The 24921-nt window shown below is 40.7% G+C and overlaps 1 protein-coding gene across 6 annotated transcripts in view; it reads right to left on the reverse strand.

The window, feature by feature from the left end:
* The window catches only part of ERC1 (ELKS/RAB6-interacting/CAST family member 1), a 467579-nt gene that overhangs the window by 180173 nt on the left and 262485 nt on the right, over positions 1 to 24921 (reverse strand). For 4 of the 6 annotated variants that reach the window (XM_019544570.1, XM_019544569.1, XM_019544574.1 and 1 more), the window contains one exon: positions 10090 to 10221. The exons of the other annotated variants lie outside the window; for them this stretch is intronic. In XM_019544570.1, the coding sequence (XP_019400115.1) occupies positions 10090 to 10221 (132 nt within the window). The remainder of the gene's footprint in view (positions 1 to 10089; positions 10222 to 24921) is intronic. 6 annotated transcript variants of the gene reach the window in all.

Raw genomic sequence — 24921 nt, forward strand, 5'->3', positions numbered from 1 at the left:
GCAGCAGAGCTCTCTGTTCCACAGCAGGGCTGGCCCCTCCCCTCTGCTTCCTGGCTGCAGCTCCAATGGAGACTGTAGGCATCTGCCTGGCTACCCCCTGTCCCCCCCGCCCTTTCCCACTCCTTGCTAAGCAGGGATTTCCCCCATCCCCTCTACCTTACACAGACATCTCTCAGCATTAGCTAGCAGACCACATGCTGGCTACATTCTGTGCTGTGGCAGATGGGTCAAAGGCAGAATCAACAGGTAGCAGGTAATGTCCTTCCATTGTTTTCTTAATGGGCTGATAAACACTGAGTTAGGGGTGATAAATACTGTTATCAACTGCCTGCTGAGCTGGGCTGATCAGGAGGGAGGGGAATCCCTTTCTAATCAGACCATCCTGCTGGGACCTGGCTATGTCCCCCTCAGCTCAGCACTGTAGAAGGGAAAGGAGGGCTGCTCTAGCACCCCCCAGCTTCTAGCCTCAGGCTTTTTGAATGTCTGTCCCTAGCCAAAAAGCCTGAGGCTGAATTTCTTCAGTCTTTGCAGGCTAGGCTAAACTGCAAAGATTGAACTAATAACAAATGAACAGACATTCACTTTTGGTTCAGGAAATGCAGCCACATACCTGCAGTGGCTCAAGCCAGAAGCCAGGGGTGCTACAGCACAGCTCTCTGGCATGTAGCCAGCATGGGCTGTGTATTTGTTTCCTCTTCCTGCTGCCCTAGAGGTCTCTGGGATTTGTAGTGCAGAACCACAGCTGCAGGACTCTGCAAGGTTGCTTATCACTTCCTCTTCCTGATTCCAGATGCCTCTGGGATTTGTAGTCCACAGTCACAGTCAGCACTAAGTAAGCAGGGTAGGGCAGGGCAGCTCCATACATGGGGGAAGGGAAGTTTATCCCCCCCTCCCTGGCTCTAGACCCAGGGGTTTGCCAAGGAGGGCCAGTGAGCTGGCCAGTGAGCCTGCCCTCACTGCTCTAGCTAGGGAGCAGAGGGATAGGGCTAGCCCTGCTCTCTGGAGCAGACAGCACAGCCGAGCCCAGGGCTGCAAAATGCTGGGGGATTCTTACTGAACTAGAACCAGGAAGGGGTCTGGGACAGAAGTTTCATAAACCGATTTGGCCAAATCAATTAAATCTGATACTACATTCATTCAGGTTTATCTTAAACCAGTTTCAGCCATTCTGAAACTGATTTATGTGCACTGAACTTCTGTTCTGTTACAGGTTTAAACCAGTTTCTGATCTCTTAAACTAGTTAATGTGTAACTTAACTAAAGCTTGTTCGATGAGCTTTAGTTAAAGTATGCCCACCTCCATTTTGAAGCCCAGGGATGCTGATGCATGTGATGCTGTGGGCGTTTTAATTAGAGCAGCCCTTGGAGCCCCTGTAATTAAAGCACCCCCTCCCCCACTCTCAGAGCATGTGTATAAATGCCTCTTGTGATCAGCCTTTTCTCCCTCAGATACTTGGAAATAGATTTCTTCAGGATATGCTCCAGTAGCTTTCCAGGCGTCAAGGTGAGGCTAACCAGTATTTAATTTTTTTAAGGGGGTACTATGTTGGTCCTTTTCCAGTTCTCTGGTAACTTACCTATATCCCATGACTTTATAAATATTACTGACAAGGGCTCTGAGATCTCTGCCAGTTCTTTCAGCACATGATGATGAAGTTCATCAAGCCTTGCTGACTTGAATTCATCCACACACATCAAAAGCTCTCTGTCTCTTGTTATCTCATCCCTGTACTTGTTCCCTTCCTTATCCAAATAATGTTTATTAGATCTCTAGTTGTAGGTTAATTTTTCTATGAAGACTCAGGTACAGTGGGTGGTGAGTAGCTCTGTCTTCTTTACATTTTCTGGTAAGAATTCCCCCTGTCTATATGACAGTGGACCCACAGCTTATTTAGTCTTTCTTTTCTGACCAACATGCTGATAGATCCTCTTCTTGTTGTCTTTAACTTTTGTCACCTAAAAGCTCTTTGTGCAGCCACAGTGGTCTCTAACTCTTCTTATACCTTCATTGTGTCAGAACAGTTTCTCATTGGACTTCCAATACCATGCCTTTTAGAAGCTTCCAGATCTCTTGGGTGGCTTTATCCTTCAGTCTGTCTTTATCCTTCAGTCTGTCTTTGCATGGCACCATACCTATTAACTCCTTGAGTCAGGTTAAAGCCGTATCTTTAAATTTAATGTCCTAGTTCTGCTGACCTCATGCTTTCCTCATCTCAGGATCTGGAATTCTATCATATTATGATCACTTCCTCCACCAATTCTTCACTCCTAGTCAGGACAAGATCCAAGATAAATGATCCCCTAGTTGTATCCTCAGCCTTCTGGAACAGAAATTTTTCCTACGTATGGATTATGAACTGCCTCAACATTTTATGCTTGACTGTATTGTTCTTCCAGCAGATGTCCATAAAAGTGAAGTCTCCCATCAGTACCATCTCATAGATTTTGGTTAACTTTGTCACCTCCTTGAAGAGTGCCTCATTTATCTCTTCTTCATAATTTGGCAGTCTAGACTAAATCCCCCCTCCCCCCATTATATCAGTGCTGTATCTTTTACCTTTTCACCCAAATGCATTCTGCTCTGCTATCTTCTTCCTCCTGAATCCTCAACTTTGTTGTTCCAGCCATAAGAGCTCTTCCACCAACTCTCTGTGATACAAATCAGATCATAGTTCTTTTCACAGGCTTCAGCTTCCAGTTCATCTCGTTTATTTCCCATATGTCTCACATTTATATATATACACATCATACGCATTTTGCATTCTGACTTACTTGCTTCCCTTTTCTGTCAGCAGCAGCTCTGCAGAAAAGGACCTGGGGCTTACAGATGACAATAAGCTGAATATGAGCAAGCAATGTGGCCTTGCTGCCAAGAAGGCTAATGGCATACTGGGCTGCATTGGTAGAAGTATTGCCGGTAGGTCAAAGGAAGTGATTATTCCCCTCTATTCAGCACTGGTGAGGCCACATCTGAAGTACTGTGTTCAGTTTTGGGCCCCCCACTACAGAAAGGAGTTAGACAACTTGGAAGTAGTCCAGTGGGGGGCAACAAAAATGGTGAGGGGGTTGGGGGACATTAATTATTAACAAAGATTGAGGGAACTGGGCTTAGCCTAGAGAACAGAAGACTGAGGAGGGATTAAATAGAAGCCTTTAACTACCTGAAGGGGGGTTCCAAAGAGGATGGAGCTAGACTGTTTTCAGTGGCGGCAGATACCAGAACAAGGAGCAACAGTCTCAAGCTGCAGCAAGGGAAGTTTAGGTTAGACATTTGGAATAATTTCTCACTAGGAGGGTAGTAAAACACTGGAACAGGTTACCCAGAGAGGTGGTGGAAGCTCCATCCTTGGAGGTTTTCAAAACCTGGTTAGACAAAGCTTTGTTTGGGATGAACTAGTAGGGGATGGTCCTGCTCTGAGCAGGGGGTTGGACTAAAGGACCTCTTGAGGTCCCTTCCAACCCTGTCTAGAATTCTACGACACAATCAAAAAAGCTGAAAATGTCATGTTACTAGGTTTGTGACAGACAATTCAATTTGATCAAGATGAAGAGCTCACTGCCAGAAACCCGCCCCCCCCCTACAATTTACAAGAGATCAAAACTAGATGATCACAACAATCCTATTCAAGCCTTATGATCTAGGAAAACACTGTGAAAGGACAAGGAAAAAACAACTGAGGATGACATTTGCAGTCCCAGTTCTAGAAAGGGTTGCTAACAGACCCTTATTCTCATGCAGAAGATTCCACAACTACAATGAGTGTCTGCATGGTCCCAAGGGTCTGCCTGAGTGAATACAGCTATAGGGTTGGTGCCCACATAATTAATATTTTTCTAGGTGGCCATATATTTGCTATGCCTCGAGAAGCAAGGAAGAATCCTGTTGCAGATTGTATAGAATGATGCTTCTGCTTCAGACAGGACAGCCTAGTCCCACATTCTTGACTCAGACCAATGGGATATGCCTCCCTCCTCCACCAATATCTCTCCCAAACCCCAACCTTCATCTCTTACAGAGGGTGTGGCTGTTTCCAAAAAGTGTAACTCCTTCCCAGACCCTTCTACTGTAGACTGTAGTAGACCCTAAGCTGTTTAATGGCAATGGAATACATTTACTTGTATTCAAGTTATCAAAGTTTTGGTAAGAGAAGAGATGGCAAAGGAAATGAGTGGGCAAGAGTGTCATACGTGAGAAGAATTTAAAAGGTGAAAAAAAGACAGCTCAAAAGAAGCCAGCTAAAAGTTGCTTTAAGTACGTTTGTGGTTTTGTGCCAGTTAGACTGAGTTTAGGACAATAATTTAATAGTTTAAATAGGTGATAAAAATAGGCACATTAATATTTATTAGAATATAACTTATTAAGAATGTTTCCATATTTTCTAGTTGTATTTAGTAAGCGTGAGCTAGACAATTGAATATAAAAATCTAGGTTTGCCTTGGAATCTTTTCTCTTCAGTCCTGAACTACAGTTCCTGCTGAATAGACCAGTGGCAGATAAACCAAAATAAGTGTGCTTCATTAAAACTCAGTTTTTAAACCTAGGTAAGAAGCCCTTTTTCCTAACACAGAATTTTAAATTTTTTCCCCCCCCAAGATTAAGTTTATTTTTAGGTTCATTTATATTTGATCAATTGTAATCAGTTTCTTGTATGCCTTATCTGTAATGCTTGGTTAATTATAAAACTTATCTGTATTTCATTATTAAAACTTATTACAAATCCTCTTGAATATTTAATTCTGATAGTACAGTTTTTTTTAAAAACTTTTCTTGGTTCCCAAAATGCCCCTGGGGATCAACACTATGCTGGTGACCAAACCAAAATAAGATTGATTTACTTAAACAGTTTTGGTTTTATGAGGCAGCAGCTACCCCTGCAATCAATGGTTATTGCAAATAAACGATAACTTTCTGGTTAACTGCAGAGCAGGTTAACTGTAGCAAAGCTGCAGAAACAATTGGGGCAGACTGCTCAAATAGGACTCTTCTAATTGTGCGGAGGTCAGTGAAGGTGGAAGGAGACCTCTTGTTGGGCAAATAAAGCCCTGGTGTTCCCTCTGGTGCAAGACTGAGATTAGTATCTATAAAATAAATACTTTTTCGGACCAGATCTTCATTCTTTGTTACCTTAAACTAGGGGCAGACAAAGTCTGGTCCATGAGCCAGATTGGGCCCGTGGCAGGCTCCATTTCCCAGCAGCCCTTGCCCACATCGCTGCAGCTGGTTTCCATGGAGACCCCAGCAGTTGCATGGGGCCAGGGTTTCCAGAGACTGGCCCCAGCAGCACTGGCTGGGTGCATGGCAGGGTGGGAAGCTGCTCTGGGGCTGGGATCTTGTGGCGGTGACACTGATCCAGAGCCAGGGCAGAGCTGCGATCCGCTGCCTGCATGCCCGTGTGGGGCATGCAGGCAGCAGATAATGGCTCTGCCTCAGCTCCGGGCCATGTCATCACCGCTGCAAGATTCCAGCCCTAGTTGCAGAGCAGCTCCCTGCCCTGCTACCCACACACCCTGCCAGTGCTCCATGGAAACCCTGGCCTTATGCTATCACAGCATTGCCGCTGCTGGGGTCTCCATGGAAATTGGCTGCGATGTGGGCAGAGGCTGCTGGGAAATGGAGTCTGGCTGCCATCCAAATCTGCCATTTTGCGCCCCCTGCCTTAGACAGAAAAGGTTGAGGTAAACTGTGGATCCAAATACCTTTCATGAGTTAGTCAAGTGTGACTAATTCAATAAAGCTATTCCTACACTTTCAAGAAAGAATATCCCAATTTTTCAAATTTTCTTTTGTTCTGTAGCAGAGATCTGATCCTTTTCATGAAGACTAGAAAAACCTACCAGTACTGTTCTAAGGGATGGAATTAATTCTTAACTTCTGGACTTTGACGGACTTGAGACTGATTCCTTCTCTGCACAGCAGGAAAAAAAATGATAAAGGAATGGTGACACTGGATACAATTGTGAAAATACAGGTCTCTGATCAGGACAATCTAGTGCACTTAGTCAAAGAACATCGGCTGCTTTTCCAAGGTTGGTAAAACTGCCCTCATCTTTTCAGTAGAGGGACAAGTCATGCCTATCTTACTGAGATATAAAATACTGGAGAACTGGGTTTATTCTAATAGGGGGTGCCAAAAGCTTAATTTTTATAGGGAGTCATCTACACACATGGCCATAGATAAAAGAGCAACTGATCAGACCTCCACCTTGGGGTACTCAAACAGAAAAGCTATCTGTGTTTGTATTACAATCACAGAAATTTTGCCAAAATCTTGTTAGCAAGCACTTCAATGCAGTCGTTGCTGGCATATTTTCAAATGGCAAGAGACAGGACCAATGGGGGAATGTTTTTAATCTGGGAATACTGTCTAGGTATAAAGTCTGAACTTTGGAGTCCCGCAGAAGCTCATGGAGATTATAATTCCAGCAAAAAAGAACCTAAAACTTGTAGAACATTTAGAAAGAAATCCATACAAAACACTGAAGTACAGCAGAGGGCCACAGCACAAGAGATGGCTGAGGGTAGGGCTAGACAGCATTGGGGTTACAAAACAGTATTAAAGCAAAGGTCAAGGGAAAGGGTATACACAAATGAGGTTTCCTCATACCTTGAACCATTTAAAGCCAAAATGATTGGCCTCATGCACTGTTTCATTTAACAGCTTCAGACAGGCAGTGAGTAGCAGAATGGTAAAAAACAACAAACACAGAAGAGAGGGAAAGAAAAAGCATGCAGTTAAAAGCAAATTATAACCAGTTTGGGCAACATTAAGATTTTAAATCCACACACATATCACACATATCCAACCTAAAGCTCTATTACCATAGTTGTGAAGATTCTTTGTGTGGGCCCCAGACTTGTAAAATACCCAGTTTTCAGTGAGAGACTTTCACAATCTCATATAAACTTCCACAGAATGTGAAACAATGAGGACATTTTTAAAGTGAAGGAAGGAACGTGAGACGATTAAAAAGCAGCTGGCAGGAAATCTCCCTACCCACTTCAGAACAATGGTGCTTTGCCATCCCTCCTTTGCCTAACTGTATTTAATTAATACTGAAGCAAAATACTGTCAGACAAAATAGGACAGGACAGTTGTCTTGGTACTAAGTGCAACAGATCACTGAGGTTCAGGGTTGGCTTTGCCTTTACACCGTCTGCTAGCAATATTTCAGTGCTTATGATCCCCACAGCTGGCAAGTATATTTTCTCTGTGGGAATGAGATGCTGCTGTCAAATCAGCAGTGGCGGGGATTTGGACTTCTCTTCTGCTCTTTCTACTACTTCCAAACTGTTCCTCCCTATTCTTGCAAACACTGGATACAAGTCTTGTCTTGTCTCACTTAACACACACAGCACTTACCCACCAGTCTTCCTTCTCTATTTTTTCACTCCTAACACTCTTTATATCACAAGCTCTCATTCACCCTTGGTGACTTGAACATCCATGTTGCTAGCCTCCCTGAGCCTTTATCTTCATATTATGCATAACCTGTAGCCTGTGATCTACTCTTCCACTTACCAAAAGTGACATATTACTTGATTCATTCTTTATTAAGCTTTGATTCCCTGTTCCTGAGTTCCCCTTCTCTGACTGTCACCTGGGCTCTTTTAGCATTGTATATCATACTAAGCACACCTACCACCAAGCCACTTGGCCCTTCTGCATTTTCCAGTTCATTTATCTCTTTATTGATATGGTGGCAGCTTCTCTATATGCTTCACTTTCCTTCCCTGCTTTGAATCTTTTGCCTACCTCCCCCGCTGCAAAGCCAAAACCCCAGCCCGAGCTCACACTATCACCGTCTGCTCACTCTATTCCTGTTCTATGATACAACTCTTATGAACAGTCTTAGTTCCTCCATTCCAAATATGTTTTATTCACCTGTCGACCCCACTTGCCTCTCTAAATACTGCTCTCGTCTCTCTTTGACCTTCAGAAGAGCCTTCTCATCCCCTCTATTTTCAACATTCTGTGTATTGAGTTGTCCTTGGTTCCCTTCTCTCATTTCACTGTTCCTAATTTCTGGTTAATCTCATTTACAAATATGAACTCAACTGCCACCTCTGTGTGGGTGACTTGCAAATCTACCTCCCTCTCCTTCTGTCCAGCTTCTGAGTCTGACCGTGCCTCATGGATGTTCATCAGCAAAAGCCCACGAAGGCTTAAAAAAAACACCCCCAAAAACAAAACCAAACCAATCCAAACCCAAAAAAACCCTAAACTCAATCTATGCCCCCTGCCTCCCTTATAAAGCCCTCTCAACTATCTCCTTTTTCCTGTGTTGCTCTTCACACTTGGAAGATTACCTTTCCCATACACATAATTTTTCTTCAAAACCTTAGGGTGCCTATACACATGCAAAGATGCTGCTCCAACGCATTGTAATTACAATGCATCGGAACAGACTCCAGCATCACATATATTAGTATCCCTCTGCTGAAAAATGGCAGTGGGGATGCTTTAACTGAAGCTTGTTCAATGAGCTTTAGTTAAAACACCCGTCACCATTTTTCAGTGTGGGGAGGCTGATGCACATGACACTCAGGGTAGTTTGATCAGAGCAGCTCTCGGAGCCTCTCTAATTAATGCACCCTCCCACAGCATATCTATAAATGCCCTTTGTTTTTAATAGTTCTTTTTTTTGTCATGCCAAAACACAAGCAAATAAAAAACCCATCCTGAAAAAAGTTGGTCGGGGAGACTACTGATCATGCTGACCTATGCTATATCATTATTCTTTTATACTTTCCTGTCTCTTCAGATCAACATGTGAATATATATTCTTCATGCACTTTAAATTCCTGTTTTGCTCAAGGTATGTTTTCTCTTAGAAAGAAGTTGGAGAGATGGCACTCTCCTGAGTGTGGAGGACTACCTAATATTCAAAGAGAAGCATCACCAAAGGGAAGCAGTCTTGGAACAGGAATTCTATAAGATAACTGAGTTTGAATTGAACAAATCCAAAGATATTTAAGAAGTGGATATTACTTCCTTTAGGAGAATGTAGGTCATTGTTAATTAAAGAAAGACCAAAAACCTCAGCCCCATTCCCTCTTCCAGTGCGTTTTTATTCATTAAAAACATTTGGATAGAACTTTGTGCATACAGAGTTGAGGGGTAGACAAAAATGTTGCTGCAACATCATTGACTGGATGATGATACCTGGAAATTCAGTTCAAATAAGGAACAAAGGTAAGGTCTATAAAATACAATATAAAGCAGTAGTTCTCAACCTTTTTGGACTCATAGCATGCCTCAATGGACTTCAGACATCCCTCCGTAACTTTTATGACATGAGTGGCACTCAGTTTCTAAAACTAATTTATGTATTAAAGAGCCTACCTCCTTACCCAGGGGTTGGGCAGTGGTTGTGGGTGATGGCTGTCTTGTCCATCTGCTTATCTCTTCACACATCACTAATCACCTCACACCCTGAGACACCCTTCAAAGGATGTATATGGCCACCCATATGCAACAACAAATTCCTAGGGTTGCTTGATAAATAGTCATAGACTCAAAGAAAATTAAGGTTGGAAGGGACCTCAGGAGGTCAGCTAGTTCAACCACCTGTTCAAAGCAGGACCATCCCCTACTAGATCTTCAAGTGTACTGTGTATTTTTATTGGTAGTGCCCTACAATAATTAGGATCATGGGTTAAGGAAAGTTTATCATTTCTTATTAATTTCTGGCCAGGGATCATAACTGAGATAGTTAAATGCTATCTTCTGTGGCCAAGTTCTTTAGGGCAAAGATCTGTGTTTCTACAGTGAAAAACACAAAGGAGTCCATGAGCATGTTTATGCTCAAGAACATATAGACATCTCAGAGCAATATTACAGAAGCTCCTTTCAAAAGCACAAAACACCTCACTCATTTTCCAGGCAGATAAGTAGTGAGGAATGGAAAAACAAAACATCAAAGAAAACACGAAGCTTCACACACCCTTATTACTTAGGTCTGAACAGCAATTTAGGGTCCTCAGATGAAAAGGTATTATAAAACAAAAAGGAATAATTAGTAGAAATTTCCTGTCAGGCTGCATCCGTTATTTGCCAGCAATACCAGTGACTTTATAAGATTGCAGACCTGTTTCTCAGCATTGATCCTGGCTGACTCCTCTTGTGCTAGCACCATTTCCCGTTCTGCAGTTATTTGCACACTTTCTCTGAGTGCCTCTTCCAGTTCTTCAATCCGATCATCCTTCTTACATAGCTTGTCCTGGAAAATGATGGGATACTAGGTGAAGTGGATTAGTTTGGAAATGGAATCAGAGCCCACTAACCAACCAAGTGTTATGCCAACTATACAGTCACTCTCCCTCCCAAGGTGCAATTCCACATCAAAATATCTTCACAAAGAGAAGGAAAGATGAGTTGAAGGAAGAGAAGGAAGAAGCACATAAGAGAACGAGGAAAAAGCTAGCAAAAGCAAGACAGATATGCTTGCCCTCAGCAGCTGGAGTACTACAGTCCTTTCAGATCAGAAAGCACAGGTAAGAGAGGGATGCTTGTAAAGAAAATTTTAGCATGAAGTTCCATAAGACCATAATAGCCAGAGGTGTTGGGACAGTAGCAGGCTTTGGGATTCTCTCATGCACTCACATTCTCACCAGCAGGTGTGACAGAAGAAAAACATAACATTGCAGTTTAGCAATTTGCGATATCCAGAAAGAAAATGTCACTGTCTGAAGCATATATAACCCAACAAAAAACAGGGCAGATTTCCCAACAGTTTCAGACAAGTCAGTGTTTCATCAAATACTATTGCATGGAAAAACAAGTTAGTTTGGGAAGTCCAGCTTGGCAGTTGGGATATCCAGCATCCAAACTGTTAACAGCTCTGAGAGCTGCTTAAGAATCATATCTTCACAGTTGTAAGCTCAGGTGTCCTATTGAAGGGAACTATAAGGTCACAAGGAAACAAAAATCTATTAACTACTTTGTCAAAATTACAAAAAAGAATTAAATGTAATTTTATGGGGGAGCCTGTTCATCCGAGATATTTCTGACTAGTAAATACATGCCCCCCTGGATCTGTAGTAGTAACAGGATCGAAAAAGAAGCCACTTCCTGTTAGTGGGTATATTTCTTTGCATGTGGCAGGCTCTGATTTATTTTTTTTTAAGTTTCAAGTAAACCAAGCAGGTTGGGGGCATATTTATGCATTTCTTGTCTTGCAGCACGAGTTGCCAGTGTAAAACATGATCTTAAAGCAATGACAAAGCATAGGTCTTAATAAAAGGGTTAGTCTTTCTCCTTTCTATAAACACCTTGTTTCTCATTTTTCACTTTTTATCCGATAAATAGGTGAAACGAGGGAAGGAGTGCTGGCAATATTTATATACGTTTGTTGCTCTTTTAGTTCCTGATGTTGAAATCTTCCAACTGTTCCTTTTAAAACACTTCACAGCATGTAAGAATAATTAATATAAGTCTTGACTGTGAAAATGCTTGGGTTTTGCATTCTCCATTAATCTAATGTAACTCATTGGAGTTTAAAAGGCTGATCCTCATATATCTCTTCTCCTGTAGGAGTTGGGCTGCATTACCTAGGAGGCCTGAGCAATGCAGATTGCTACTGGATCTTCTCATGATTGCCATTTCTAACCAGTCAGTTCAGGTGCATATCTGTCTGTAAGAGGGCAACGCAGGCCTTTGACAATACTGTCCAGGTGAGACAGACTTACAGGACTTGGCCTGCCACTAGAACAGGCCATATTACTTAACAGACTCTAAAAGAGGATCCTTTTTCAAAGAAAAATGTACATTAAATGGATTTACAGGAAAAGGGGAGTTTGTTAAGGAGTGAAATGCTCAAAAAATTAACAGGGAAATCTTCATGTTAAAAACTTGAGCTGCAGAAGTAGAATTTTACCCCATTTTGAGTCCTTCTGAATGATTGATTTGAGTCCTGCTGATGAAATCCTTTGTTGTTCTCAAAACTACTTGGGAACTCTCAATTAGCCTGTTCAGAGCCTTCCTTTCAAAACAGGTAGGTAGAAGAGAGTCCCCAAAAAAATCTCAGAATAGAGCATTAGTTGTGCCAGACTTGAAAAATAATTATTTGTTTGCCTCCATTTTATCAGAACACAGGCCGCCCTCCTTGGAATCTTCTCTGTGGTTAGGCTGTACTGTCTGGAGGACAGTAACAAGAGTAAGTCAGTCCAACTGATGAAATCCGAATGGGTTGGAACAGTGCAATAATTCTTGCATGTGAAAATCCTCACTGATGTGTCTAGTTAGAAATTACTGCTTGAAATAAATTTGAGAAAGATCCTTTGCATATCAGCCAATTCTATAAAGTCTTTTGTAGGAAACAGAAAAACACAAAAATGATTATTTTTTATAGAGTGTTTTTACCTAGGTATCACAAAGACAAGGTAATGAGAAAGGTAGAAGGAACAAAAATGCTAGTCTTATTTTCTAAGTCAATAATAGCTATGAAGTGTCAAACATTGATTTAGATGTTGTCCTTCAAAGAGGAAAGGTTGAGATACTCTGCACTTATTAATGGCCTGAGTTGAACAGTGAGCACATAAGCTTTTATCAACTCAAGATTCTGCACCACACAAACAATACTGTTGATAAAACAGTTGTAGAGCTGATTGCCAAGTAAAGCAGTTACATGTAATATGTTCACCAAGGCCACCCTTTCAGAAAGAAAAACAGGGTGGAAGAAAGACAGCAAATTGAAGATCACAGAATAGCATTTGTTATTTTGAGATAGGAGCATGACTCTAGAAAGGACAGGGTAAACTGCAGGGTAAGTCCTGCAGTGGATCCCACTCTAGATTGTTTTTTTCTTTTCGCTTTCTAACCTTATAAAATATTTTACTTTCTTGGGCTAGATTGTAACCTCTGGGAGAAAAACACTTTCTGAGTACAATTCTCTTTTTCTTACTGAAACATTTCAATCCTTTGTAATGATATTGATATTTGGGGCAGGGGTTGGGGGGGCGGGTTAGTTTCATTTTGATCCTGGGCACCTCAAGAAGAATTTCTCCTAGCCACACATGAAATTTAAGTCGCATAATGGAGCAACTTATATATAGTTGTCACAATGTCACAACATGAGCAAGAAGCAAGAACAATACATTCTTCTGGATGAAAGGATTGGGATGTAGGGTGCTACCAAATATGGGAAAGAAGAACATTTCCTGATATTTCAGATGCTGGTATACCATAAAATTGGGCTAACCCACTGAAGTAATAGACTGAATGGCAAAAGTAGCTGGGCAAAATGTATCACATTTTGTTGTTGATAGCAACATCACAGGTAGCTGGAACAAAATCAAAAATACAGAATATAATACTTCATTTTGTATTTTGATGCACTCTGACAGATTTTGCAAATGGACATAATGCATGACTAATTTATAAGAATACACTCTTCAGACACTACTCTTAAAATTAAGCTGAAAAACCACTTTATAGTGTCAATCTTACTAACCAGCATTAGTTACAGACATGTATGTACTCTCATAAAAGCATACAAAACAAAAAAAAGTGTTTGCACCAAAAAGCAACAAAAATTTAAAAAAAAGGTAATTTACTTAAATGAACAATAACCTGAACACTAATGGGAGTTCTTTGAGAAGTGTTGCTCATATACATAATCACTTGTGGTGTGTATGTATTTTCTGCATTTGATATCCAAATCTTTTGTTCCACAATATCCACTGTAGCTGCATAAGCTACCTTATTGTTCTTGTGCTCTGCTTCAAAAGAAGCAAGAGTAGAGGGCTATCCCAATTTAATTTATTCTCTGCCATGAAATCTGATGGATATAGGACTCTGAAACAGAGGGGAAGGAAGGGAGGGTCATGAAATACATATATGGACAACACCGCTTTCAGAACTCAAGTTACTGTATAGGTAATTCACTTTTCTTTTTCCTTGGCAAGATTGCCTACCTACATGTTTCATGTATGGTGACTTTCAGGCAATGGTTCAATGCAATGGGGGCAGGACTAAGAGACTAAAGACTAGACTACAGTACTTGTAAAAACAGCATCCCATTTACAGCTGTATAGTGCAATTCCTTCTGAATATATTACAGGACCCAGGTGGGTTTTTTTTACATATATCTAGGATGGAAATAATCTTCAGAGATGCCATGATTCGTGAAGTCTTGTGGATTCAGCTGTGATGGTAGCAAGTAGAACTATTTTAGCCACCTTATAAGACTTCTACACATTCTGATATCCTTCTGGATAGTTTTTATGACATGGAAGATTCCCCTTTTCATACTTTCTGTACTGCTACAAATAGTATTTGTATAGATTTGAAAGGCTTACTCCTTTGCAAGTGGAATACCAGTGCCCTTGTAACCTTCAAAATACTAACTTAGCACCATCCTTGGAAGAGCAGATGAAACAAGCAAACAAATCTATTAATTCAGATGAAAATTTGTAACAATTTAAAAAAACAAAAACTTTGGATGTTTCATGAGGGATATTTCAGCTGGAGAGAAAAACTGCAGGACCTGCCTTTGAAGCTGGGATTTCACTAACTTCTCACCAATGTGACTGAGCTATAAATGAGGCAAGGATCTCTTAGGGTGATAGCTTTTACTGGACCAACAATGTAGTCGGGATAAAGTCAGACAAGCTTTCAGATGTCTTGCATTTGAAAGCTTGTCTAATTTTATCCCAGCTACACGGTTGGTCCAATAAAGGACATCACGTAAGAAATCACTGCATCACATACTTTCTGGACTGTCACAGGTATAATATCACTCTTATACTACTAAGATATAAGTAGCATTTTCCTGGGCATATGTAATAGTGAAAACATTGCCATGGTCTCTGAAAAGGCTTAATTTAGGCAGCTAAGACCAAACTGAAGTCCTATAGAGAAAATGATTCTTTGACTAGTAGCAACACTTTGGCAACAAGACACTTCACACGTCTTACAACAGTCTGTTGGGGAAAAATGTGTGTCCCTCTATAAGAAGATGATGAACAGGAATGCAGCAATGTGAACCTTGACTGCACTTACAGAAGGATCCAGATATTTAAAGGTAAGTAAATATTGTATAACAGACGTTTTCAACCTTTTTTCGTTTGTGGACCACCAAAAACATTTCAAATGGGGATGCAGACCTCTTTGAATGGTAAGTGTTGGTATTCATATACTTCTGATTGATCATAGTCATCTTTCACAGATCCTTTAGACAGTCTGTGGATCCCCAGGGGTTTGTGGACCACAGGTTTAAAACTACTGTCCTATATTAGAAATACCAGGGTGCCTATACGTGAGCATGACAGCTGCTCCAACATGCTCTAATTACAGCATGCTGGACCATGGCACAGGCACAGTCCTCGGACTTACGACACACTTGGCTCCTGAAAACCATGTCTTAATTCAAAACATTGCAACTTGGAACTAATTTTCTCATAAGAAACAATGTTATAAATGGGGGATTGGTTCCTGAACCAAGGCCTGATACCCTGTTTTCACCAAAAATACACCAGAATTTTGTACTCGATCAATTATAGATGAGTAATATAGCTACATTAGTGTATTTATATTATAAATAGCAATCATATTGATTTGGAAGAACTTCCTTGCGGTGACTTTGCTGGACTTTTTGAAGGGTTCTTGGCTGGAGTCTTCTCAGGAGTCTTGGCTGCAGGTTTTTGTGGAGTCTTGCCTGCTTTGTTAAAGAAAGTGTCCAAGGAAGTTTGGACAGATGTTCTCCAGGGAGATGAGCGATGCAGCAAATTTGTTTGCTGGTGTGGCATTGCATTGGATCAAGCATTGTAAAGTCAAAACTGATGTTGTAAAGTTGAAACAGGGTGTTAATTTATAAACATTGTAAGTGTGAAACATTGTAACTTGAAACGTAAATCGAGGACTGCCTGTAATTACCGCACTCCAGCCAGCCTCTAGGTTTCAGGTATCAGCATCCCTGTGTTTCAAAAGGGCAGCAGAGGTGCTTTAACTACAGCCTGTCATTGAGCTTTAGCTCAAGTGCCCCCACTGCCATCTTAAAGTACGGGGATGCTGATACATGAGATTCTGCAGCACTTTAATTAAAGCGGGTCTCAGAGCTACGCTAATTAAAACACCCACCCCCAGAGCACATGTAAAAGTGCCTCTAATGACCTGTGGAATTTTAAATTTTCTGCTGATAATAAAGAGAAAATCTTGTCCATTTTGTCAAACAGATCATCCTATAGAATTTTTTTCTACTATGTAGTAAGTTTTGTAGAGCTACAACAGGACTTGTCTCAGTCTGACATCTATGCAACAGTCAGAAAATGAGATAGAGGAGTTGTAGGTCTCAGTGAAGAATACTTCCTTTGGGTTCTACCTGCAGGTTTGGAATTAGGAGTAGCATCCTGAGTTGGCAGAATAACCATTTCAATATATAGGGAATAAAAATGGTCTTAACCGCACCAGTGCTAGAAAATGTTGTGAAGGACTAAACCTTTTTCATCTTCCACTTACAACTGAGGTAGAAGCATTTCCTCAGTTTGTCCAAAAAGCTATTTAGCAGCCCTAGTATACTTAAGAGAAGGAGGTTTGATGCTGTATATATCAAATTCTATAACCTTCTGTCTCTTGGTATATGGGAGAAATCTCACCACTTTTCACCTATTTATGCAAAATACAGTTGCCATATTGTCTTTCATAATTTGGACTGATTGATTTTGATGCAGCAGGAACGCTCTGCAAGCGCTACATATCAAATTTAAGTTTATCCATACAATCAAATTGATTTATATATTGTCCAAAAGTTCTGCCCTCATATTGATTTATTATGGCTCCCCATTCCAATAGTTAGGCATCCATTACTTACAGTTTAGATCAGAAAAGAAAGTGCCAATGGCATTCCTTTGCATGCATTTCTGGTCTTCCACTAATACGAGAGAGGAGAACCAGTTGCAACATATGTAGGAGGAATGTCCAACTGATGTTTGCTGAGAGTATATGCCACCTTTAACCAGTCCAGCATGCACTAGAAGTGTATTTATCACAGGCCTTGGACAGATGTAATATTTGGAGTATTCCAAATGCCTCCCAAACCCTCCAAACAGCAAGTGGACAGAAGTCTACCTACTGTGGAGGTGGGGAGGAATGTTCTACAGGGCCAGACAACTCTCTGTTATAACCCCTGGCTGGAGAACATACTTCTGCATGCCATCACAGTGATTTTGAAGTGCTCCAGCAGGAGACTTCATACCTCTCTCTGGTCTGAAGTACTTCAAACTTAAAGCTTTAGGTATCTTTCTGTCCATGGCCAGAAATTTCAAATTGGCAACATTCTCAAATTTGTCTCAACAAATAATTCAAGAAATCATATTTGGCCAACAGGGCCTGCTAATTTTTAATTCTAAATTGCAAATCATGTGTATGATTTTTGACCAAATAAATACAAACCTTTTTGTATTGTTTTATATTGCTGCCCCAATTTCTTGTTTGTATTCATAATCTCAAGATGCATGAATTTAAAAAAAATAGCACAGTGGCAAAGGACACAGTGCTTTTATCTGCTTTCCAGGATTGGGATATGCCATACTACAGGTCCTCCATCAATTTTTTGGTGGGCTCAATATAGTATTCTGGGGAGGCTACTCTCCAAGTAAAAGACAACTAAAGAACATCAATTAGTTTGTAGAAGGGTTATTATGCCTCTCCAACAGGTATTTCTTCAATCCTCCTAAGGATACCTTTAAAATCTTTAAAATTATCTAGAGATGATAAGATAGATGGGACTACAGCCTCATCGGGATTTAACTGTAGTGTTTTGTAAGGTAGCTGAACATGGTAGATCATCCTCACTTGGCTCCTCAACATGAGTGAGTGAGGACATTACTTAATCTGGGATAGCCTGAATAAGTGACACAGAGACCTATGGTAAAAAAGAAGAAGTTTTAGATTATAGGGATCCCATAATTCAAATATAGCCATATTTTTGTATCAGAAAATGCACAAGAAACTAAAAACATGGTATAGGAAACAGTGATCCATGTCTGGAACAGCAGCTGGCACAGAACCTACCTCAGGAAAAGACTGCCTCGGTGACTAACCAAGGCAGGAGATTTCCTATGACTGTATGAGTCTCTCTCGCACTGTCTTTATCATCATAAGATGAAGAAAACGGCAATGATGTAGGTAGAAGAAAAAGGGTAAATGATGGAGGTAGAAGAAAAAGCTGTACATGCTTCGGCAGCAGCAGTGTATGTAGCTTGACTCTGAAGTGTATATTGGAATTGCAGATGACAATGGACCCATAACAAAAGATATGAATTTAAAAAAAAGTATCAGAAGATCATGGTTTTGCAATGCTTGTACGTTTCCCAGTACAGTACTATATAAATTATTGGGTGCAAGGCAAACAGTGTAGCTGCAGTGAAAAGGAATGGCATTGACAGTACCAACTGTTATGAGAATTGGTATATCCAATACCAGAATAACAGTCGTATTCTGAAGTGAAATAATTGTACCAGATATCAATGTACAATCACTTAAGGGAAAACTACTTTAGTTATACAAATCTTTAAGAGTAGAAGTTAATGAAATACAAGAAAGAAAACATACAAGAAACTGTATTACTCTGAACAAAATCTTCATGACCACCTACCTCAGTGAACTGCACAGAAAACCCCCACATACATTCAGAAAGTAAAATTTGTATGTATAACATCATGGCTGAGCATGTGATGAGAAACATGTTGGTATCACCAAGAATTAATTATACAGTAGGCAAAACAGATGTTGAACATCACGAAAAGCCCACAATACTGCGAAAGTTAATAGACTAAGTACAGATGCAACCAATTCAACTGTCTGAAATCAGCTGAACTAATTGGTGCATTTAAAAGAAACATACCACAGAAAAGCAATAAAAATCACTCACAAAATCATTGCCTTATGATTCAATTGTTTCCTATATAAAAGCAACCATGTCTGGAACAAAGTCAAAATCAATTTTGGGGTGAAATGATACACATCACAGGTGTAATCTTTTTAGCAAAATGCCTGCATCTAAATGTCTGTTGCAAAAATACAGACAGATTGGAGAATACAAAGGACATGCAAAGTGCAAATCCTACAAGAAAAAACTACTGTAATTGAATACACAGTTCTGTCTAACCATAACTAACATGATTTAATTGAATTATTTCAGAGAACAAAAGGATAAAAACCCCTTGAGAACAAAGCTAAATTCAAGAGAACACTCTTCTTCACATTCCTGGAATTTATTGACCATTTTGATAGCATATGATAAATTATCAACAAAAACCATGGAAAGTATCTGTATTTCTTTTGCTGCCTACAGGACTGTGGAACCAGTTTTCAGAATGATATACAGGGAATCTCCCATAAAAATCTGGAACATCCTAGACTCAACCTTCACCCCTTCAGATTTTTTTCTATGTTATCTTCTGTGTTATCACCTGACATCATTTTTAAAAGGGTATCCATATACATAAACCAACTATTCTCTACATCAATAGTACCTCAAGTATGCAAGGGCTCTAGGTTGCAACAAGGAAGAATACCAATGAATACTAGTTGAATTGTCAAGTTCATTATAAAATACTAGATTCTCCCACCTTCTCCTCTGGATTAAACCATATGGTAATTTTGTTGCACTCTAGAAACTTAGGGAAAGAAAAGGAAGGAAAATCATTGTAGCAACTGTTAAACAGAATGCAAAGAAGCAAAAGAGTAAAGGAAGAACAGTTTAAAGACTGAGAAACTGATAATTTCTCTTTCTATTAGTTATTGGCCTATTTGTGACTGCCAGAACCAGAGGGATCAATAAGCAATAAATATGTGCTTCTTAGAGGCATTTGGTATTTGCCTAAACAGGTAATATTAATTAATATAAAGCTTGTAAGTTTGTAAACCACAAATGTAACTTGTCTGTCATAAATTTAACCAAAATGATAAAATTAACTGTTTGTGGAACTGACTGGGCCCCATAGGCAAAGCTGTAGATGTGAGATAAGCTGACCTAATGGTTTCTGCTCAGGGTTCAGCTTTGATAATAAAAACTGGATCCAGCTGCCTGGCACACCCAACACATTCCAGGAAAGCACATCCCAGGAAAGCATATCCGAATGAAACCTAAAAGGGGTTGGGGCTTAGGCAGAGAAATGCCAATTTCAAACCTAAAGGTGCTGCATTATAATTTGCTTACTGGATAAACCTGAGTCTGGGTAGTAACCTTTTATGATCATTTTAACACCTTTCAATCCCATAGGGTAACATTATGAGTGGCTCTAAACCAACAGATTAGTATAAGACTAGGTATAAAAAGCACGTGCATCAGGTAACCAACAGGAAGGAGGGAACAGAACAGTCATTTCTGTTTCATGCCCGGACCCCAGACTCCCAGTGCGAGTGAGGATCGGATCCTGATCAAGGGACCTTTCCTGGTAATCCCTCTGACAGAATCTATCGGGGATGCCCAACTTCGCTGGAATCACTTGACGTGTACCTGGCATTGAGGGACTATTGATAAGTTACCAACCCATGTCTGTCTATCTGTTGTTTTGAACAGCCCAGTGGCTAATACCCTCACAGTGCCCAGTTGGCCTGTGACAGAATTGATCTAGCTGTCTGTTGTTATTATCTGTTATTTACTATTAGCTCTTTAATACTGTGTTATCTGCTTATCGCATTTCTCTTTCTGTTAACTGTTGTGTGTGTGTAAGCTATAATAAATTGGCCTTTACTTCACTCCCAACTTTGCCTCCTCAATCCGAAACTGAACCTAACAGCCCGGCTGGCCTGTGACAAAATTGATACACTCACAGTGCCCAGCTGGCCTGCGACAGCTATTGAAACTTCTCTGTTAGTCTAAGCTTGGCATTCCAAACACCCCTAGACATGGTGGAAATGGTGAAGAGACTTGTGTGCTACTAATGATTTCAAGAGGAATGCTGTTTGGAGTTTTGTAATCCTGGTAGGATCAACTGTGGCAGTAAGGTTGAGAGCAAGGTTTGCAGGTTAACAGCAACCCAAAAATAAAAATAAAAGTCCTCAGTGGCAGAGCAGGTAGACAAAGAAAGATTATTTCACAATGGCTAAAAAGGCCAATGAAGGCTGCAGCAAAATAGAAGCTTCTGGTCGCCTCCGTTTTCCTGGCTGTCAGATTAAGGTTTCCTTCCTTTGAAGTACTGTGTGGTTGCTGATGTGAAATGGCATCCCCACATTAAAAGAAGACAGGCACAAACATCTTCCCTCAATAACAAGTCCTACAGTGATGGAGACAGATATTAGTGATTCCCAGAAGCCCCAGAGGGATGGCTTCATCTGTGCTTGGCTGAGAGCTTGGTTATGCTGAAGAAACTATACATCATGGCTGTCAAACTTTTGAATTTATTTTGCTTTGTCCTCCCACCACCTGTTCTTTCACTTACGAATTTTCCTCTGGGTCTCAGCTTTAATGTTCCAAGCTTTGAAGGCTCTCCTTTTTTCTGTCAATAAAAGCTTGAATTTCCCTATCATCCTCATTGAAACCAGTCTGGATGTTTCTTTGTGGAGAAGCCTTTGTGTGCCTCACAGATTCTTTGAGTGCCTCATGGATCGCTTTCTTGAGCCTCTCTCACTGATCAGTGGTGTTAAGATGATCAGGGAAGTTGGAGGGTTTCTCACTGAGACAGTGCTAGAGATGATAGCTTTTAGCAGGGTGTTCCAAGCACTCAGTACTGAACATCCTTTTTGGTTGCTTCTTTTCTTTACATCATTTTGGGGTAATATAAATGGACATGACAGAAAGTATCAAATGATGATCCACCCAGCAGTTGTCTGCCCTGTCACAGCTCTGGTGAAACAGATGTTGCGATGTACCCAGGCATGAGTTAAGATGTTGTCAATCATGTGCCACTGTTTTGAGTAGGGATGCATCCATGATGTCTTCCATTTGTTGCTTTGGTGATGAGACCATGTTTTGAACACCCGTTCAGGAGAAGAATTCCATTTGAACTGACTTTCTCATCTGTTCCTTTCCAAGTGCTCCTTTCTATAACTCAGACTCCCTGCCCACTCGAGCACTGAAACTGCCAAGAAGAATTATCTTATTTTCTTTTGGGACAGATGACAGGACTTCATTGAGTTGAGAAAAGAATTATTTTGTTTCATTATTCGTATCAGGGTTGGGGGATAGGTACTGGTAGCTGTTGCATGGTGGCTGTGGTCAGTTAAAGATGAAGAATTATCAGACACTCACTGAACCCAACTGGACATTCTGGAATCTGGTCCTGACAGCAAAACCAATGCTATGGATATATCTGTCCTTTCAGCTTTTCCTTTCCTTACCATTTAGCAGTTTACACAGGATGCTAACACAGGATACCACTGTACTTTAGCTGTTGCAGATTGCTACATATTGGTTCACTGCATTGCCTAACGGCAATCAATGCTGGATACATAGGCACTAAAATGTTTTGAAGTGAGTCATGGCAAAAGGAGTCTGCAATTTTGTTTTTGTAGAAGATTAAACAGGGCAAGGCTACTACAAAAAGGTCTCTACATTATGCATAAATCAGCAGTGTGACTCAGAACCAAAACCTCCTGTGGGATTGGGGCAAAATCAGTGGCAGCTGTAAGTAACTTCATTTTAAAAATATTAACAAGAAGTTTGAACCCATAAGCAACTCCCCTGATACTTCACTTCTCCCTTGGAACTCTGCCTCTTAATGTCAGTCTTGTCATCATCATTCTACCCATGCATCACACAGCAGCTTTAAGATGCATCTTCCTCTGCCTACTTCCAATCCAAACATTCAACAAGAAGAAAGGACTTGAAGAAACAGACATGGAAATATAGCTAAGAAATCATCCTCCCTTTCCCATCTTGCTTTCCTATAATAAAGGGGTTCCCAAATGATCACTTGTAGGGCCAAATGAAGTCCACAAGCCCCTTTGATACTATCTGCACCCAATACTGCCCTTCTGAAATGGCCCTTTATAAACAAAACTGAGTGACTGCTCTCATACTTAAATGTAAAATAAAATACCTGGTGGTATGATAATACAGTACAACTGAAATGTTTACACAGCAAAGAATCTGCTGACTCAACTTCATCATACACATCCTTGCTCTCTAACTATCCCAAAAAGAGTTCATTAGAATAATTTGTCAGGTCAAAAGTAAATTGCCAATGACCCTCATGCTTACTGGGAAATACTGAAGCCAGATACATCGGTGAAGTCCATTTCAAGAAAAATAAAAACAAAACACAAAATCCTTCCAATGCAAAGACAGGATTCATATACAAACCAGAACTGTATTTTAATCTTAAGGAAATGTTTTGTTTTAAACATTAAAATGCATCTTCTCTTCCCTCAATATCTTATCCAGGCAGTGCAGAGATCAGAATTACTTCAACTGTTAAAAACATGAAGATATGTGAAAGATACATTTTAAAAATAAATGTACAAATTTTATAATCATGCACTAGCATATAGCAATGATTATAAAATACTGATGTCAATCTTTATTAGCTCAAACAGTCATTTATTACATAAGCTGTTGTCAGACTTCTGGCAAGTAATTTAATAACCATACTATTAATGTCACACCGTTCATTCTAATACCCCTGTAAGACAAAGGTGTTCTTTTGTTTAAATAAATAGATGTTACTTATAGTAAGCATAAAAGATGTGCTGCAATTATTTTGGCCAAACAGACAGCATATTCTCTGGGTTGCTTTGGCAGAGAACAGAGAAATCCTGTTTATCTATAACTGAAAGGATTCTGATAGCCTTTTTGGTTAAAAATTGTTCTCTTGGGATCTGATCCAAAGTTTTTTCAAAAACTTGAATGGAACTGCAGATGGGCCCGTAATCCTTTCCAGACAATTTAGGAATGCCACCAGTATCCATTTGATGTTCTTGATGTTGAATTTAAAGATGTTTATGTTTTCAGTGGCACTACTAAATGATTTTGAAGAACTATAAGAGTCTTAAAAATATTAGGGACAATTGTTCAGAAAAAACGGAGAGAATTAAGATTGCTGCCCTGCTCGCTTGCTTTGATTTAAACATTCAGAATCCTAACCTGAATCAGAAACATGGATCTGACCATGATATTGGCAAAGAACTGTTAAAATTGATTTTTAAGCATGGGTAAAATGAGACAACTACCAGTTCAAATGTCTTGAAAATGACCTAGAACAGGGATTGGAAACGTATGGCTTGTGAACTGAATATGGCCTGTGGAACTGGGACCTTGGCAGCATTTGGTGGGTGAGAGGAGCCTCACCAGTGCAGGGCTCCACTTGTACTGGAGTACTGCAGTGGGGAACTTAACTTACCCACGCAACACTACAGCTAAGCAGCACAGAAAAGCAGCAGTAACAGTCATGGCTGGGGTTGCAAAGGATTGTCATGACGCGGGGACCTAGGAGCGGCCGTGATCTCCCTAACGCCCCCTATCATGCCAAGCAGGCGATTCAGCACCCTTTTTCACACTCGCCACGTCTTTGATGTTGTCTAAACTTTATAAAGGAGGCTGCCCTCTGTCCCCTTGGACACGGTGCTATGTTAATCTTGTCCCCTGCTCTATATGGAGTGACAGGTGCACCCCAGCCTTATGGGCTATGCATGCCTCCAACCTCCCCTGTAGCACACCCCAAGCCTCGCCAATGTACCGGACGTTGTCTGGTCAGTTTCCTTCCTGCGCCCTGACTGGCGCCCCCAGGCTTGTCACGCAACCGGCACCCCTCTGCTCTCTGCGCCCTGACTGGCGCCCCGCTTGTTAGCCCTCGGGCCTGCTCAATACATCTGCCCCTCATAGGCCCGCTCAATATGCTCGCCCCTTCCTGGGGCTCCTCCGCATACAGACGGTGCCCCCCCTGGGTCTTGTCTCTCCATGCACTCACCCTCCCCGGGCTTTCTGACCGCGCACTCGCCCTCACTGGGCTCGTCTTTATAACAGCACCTCACCCTGGGT

This window comes from Crocodylus porosus, unplaced genomic scaffold (genome assembly GCF_001723895.1).
Source record: "Crocodylus porosus isolate Cpor-Errol unplaced genomic scaffold, CroPor_comp1, whole genome shotgun sequence".
NCBI lineage: Eukaryota > Metazoa > Chordata > Crocodylia > Crocodylidae > Crocodylus > Crocodylus porosus.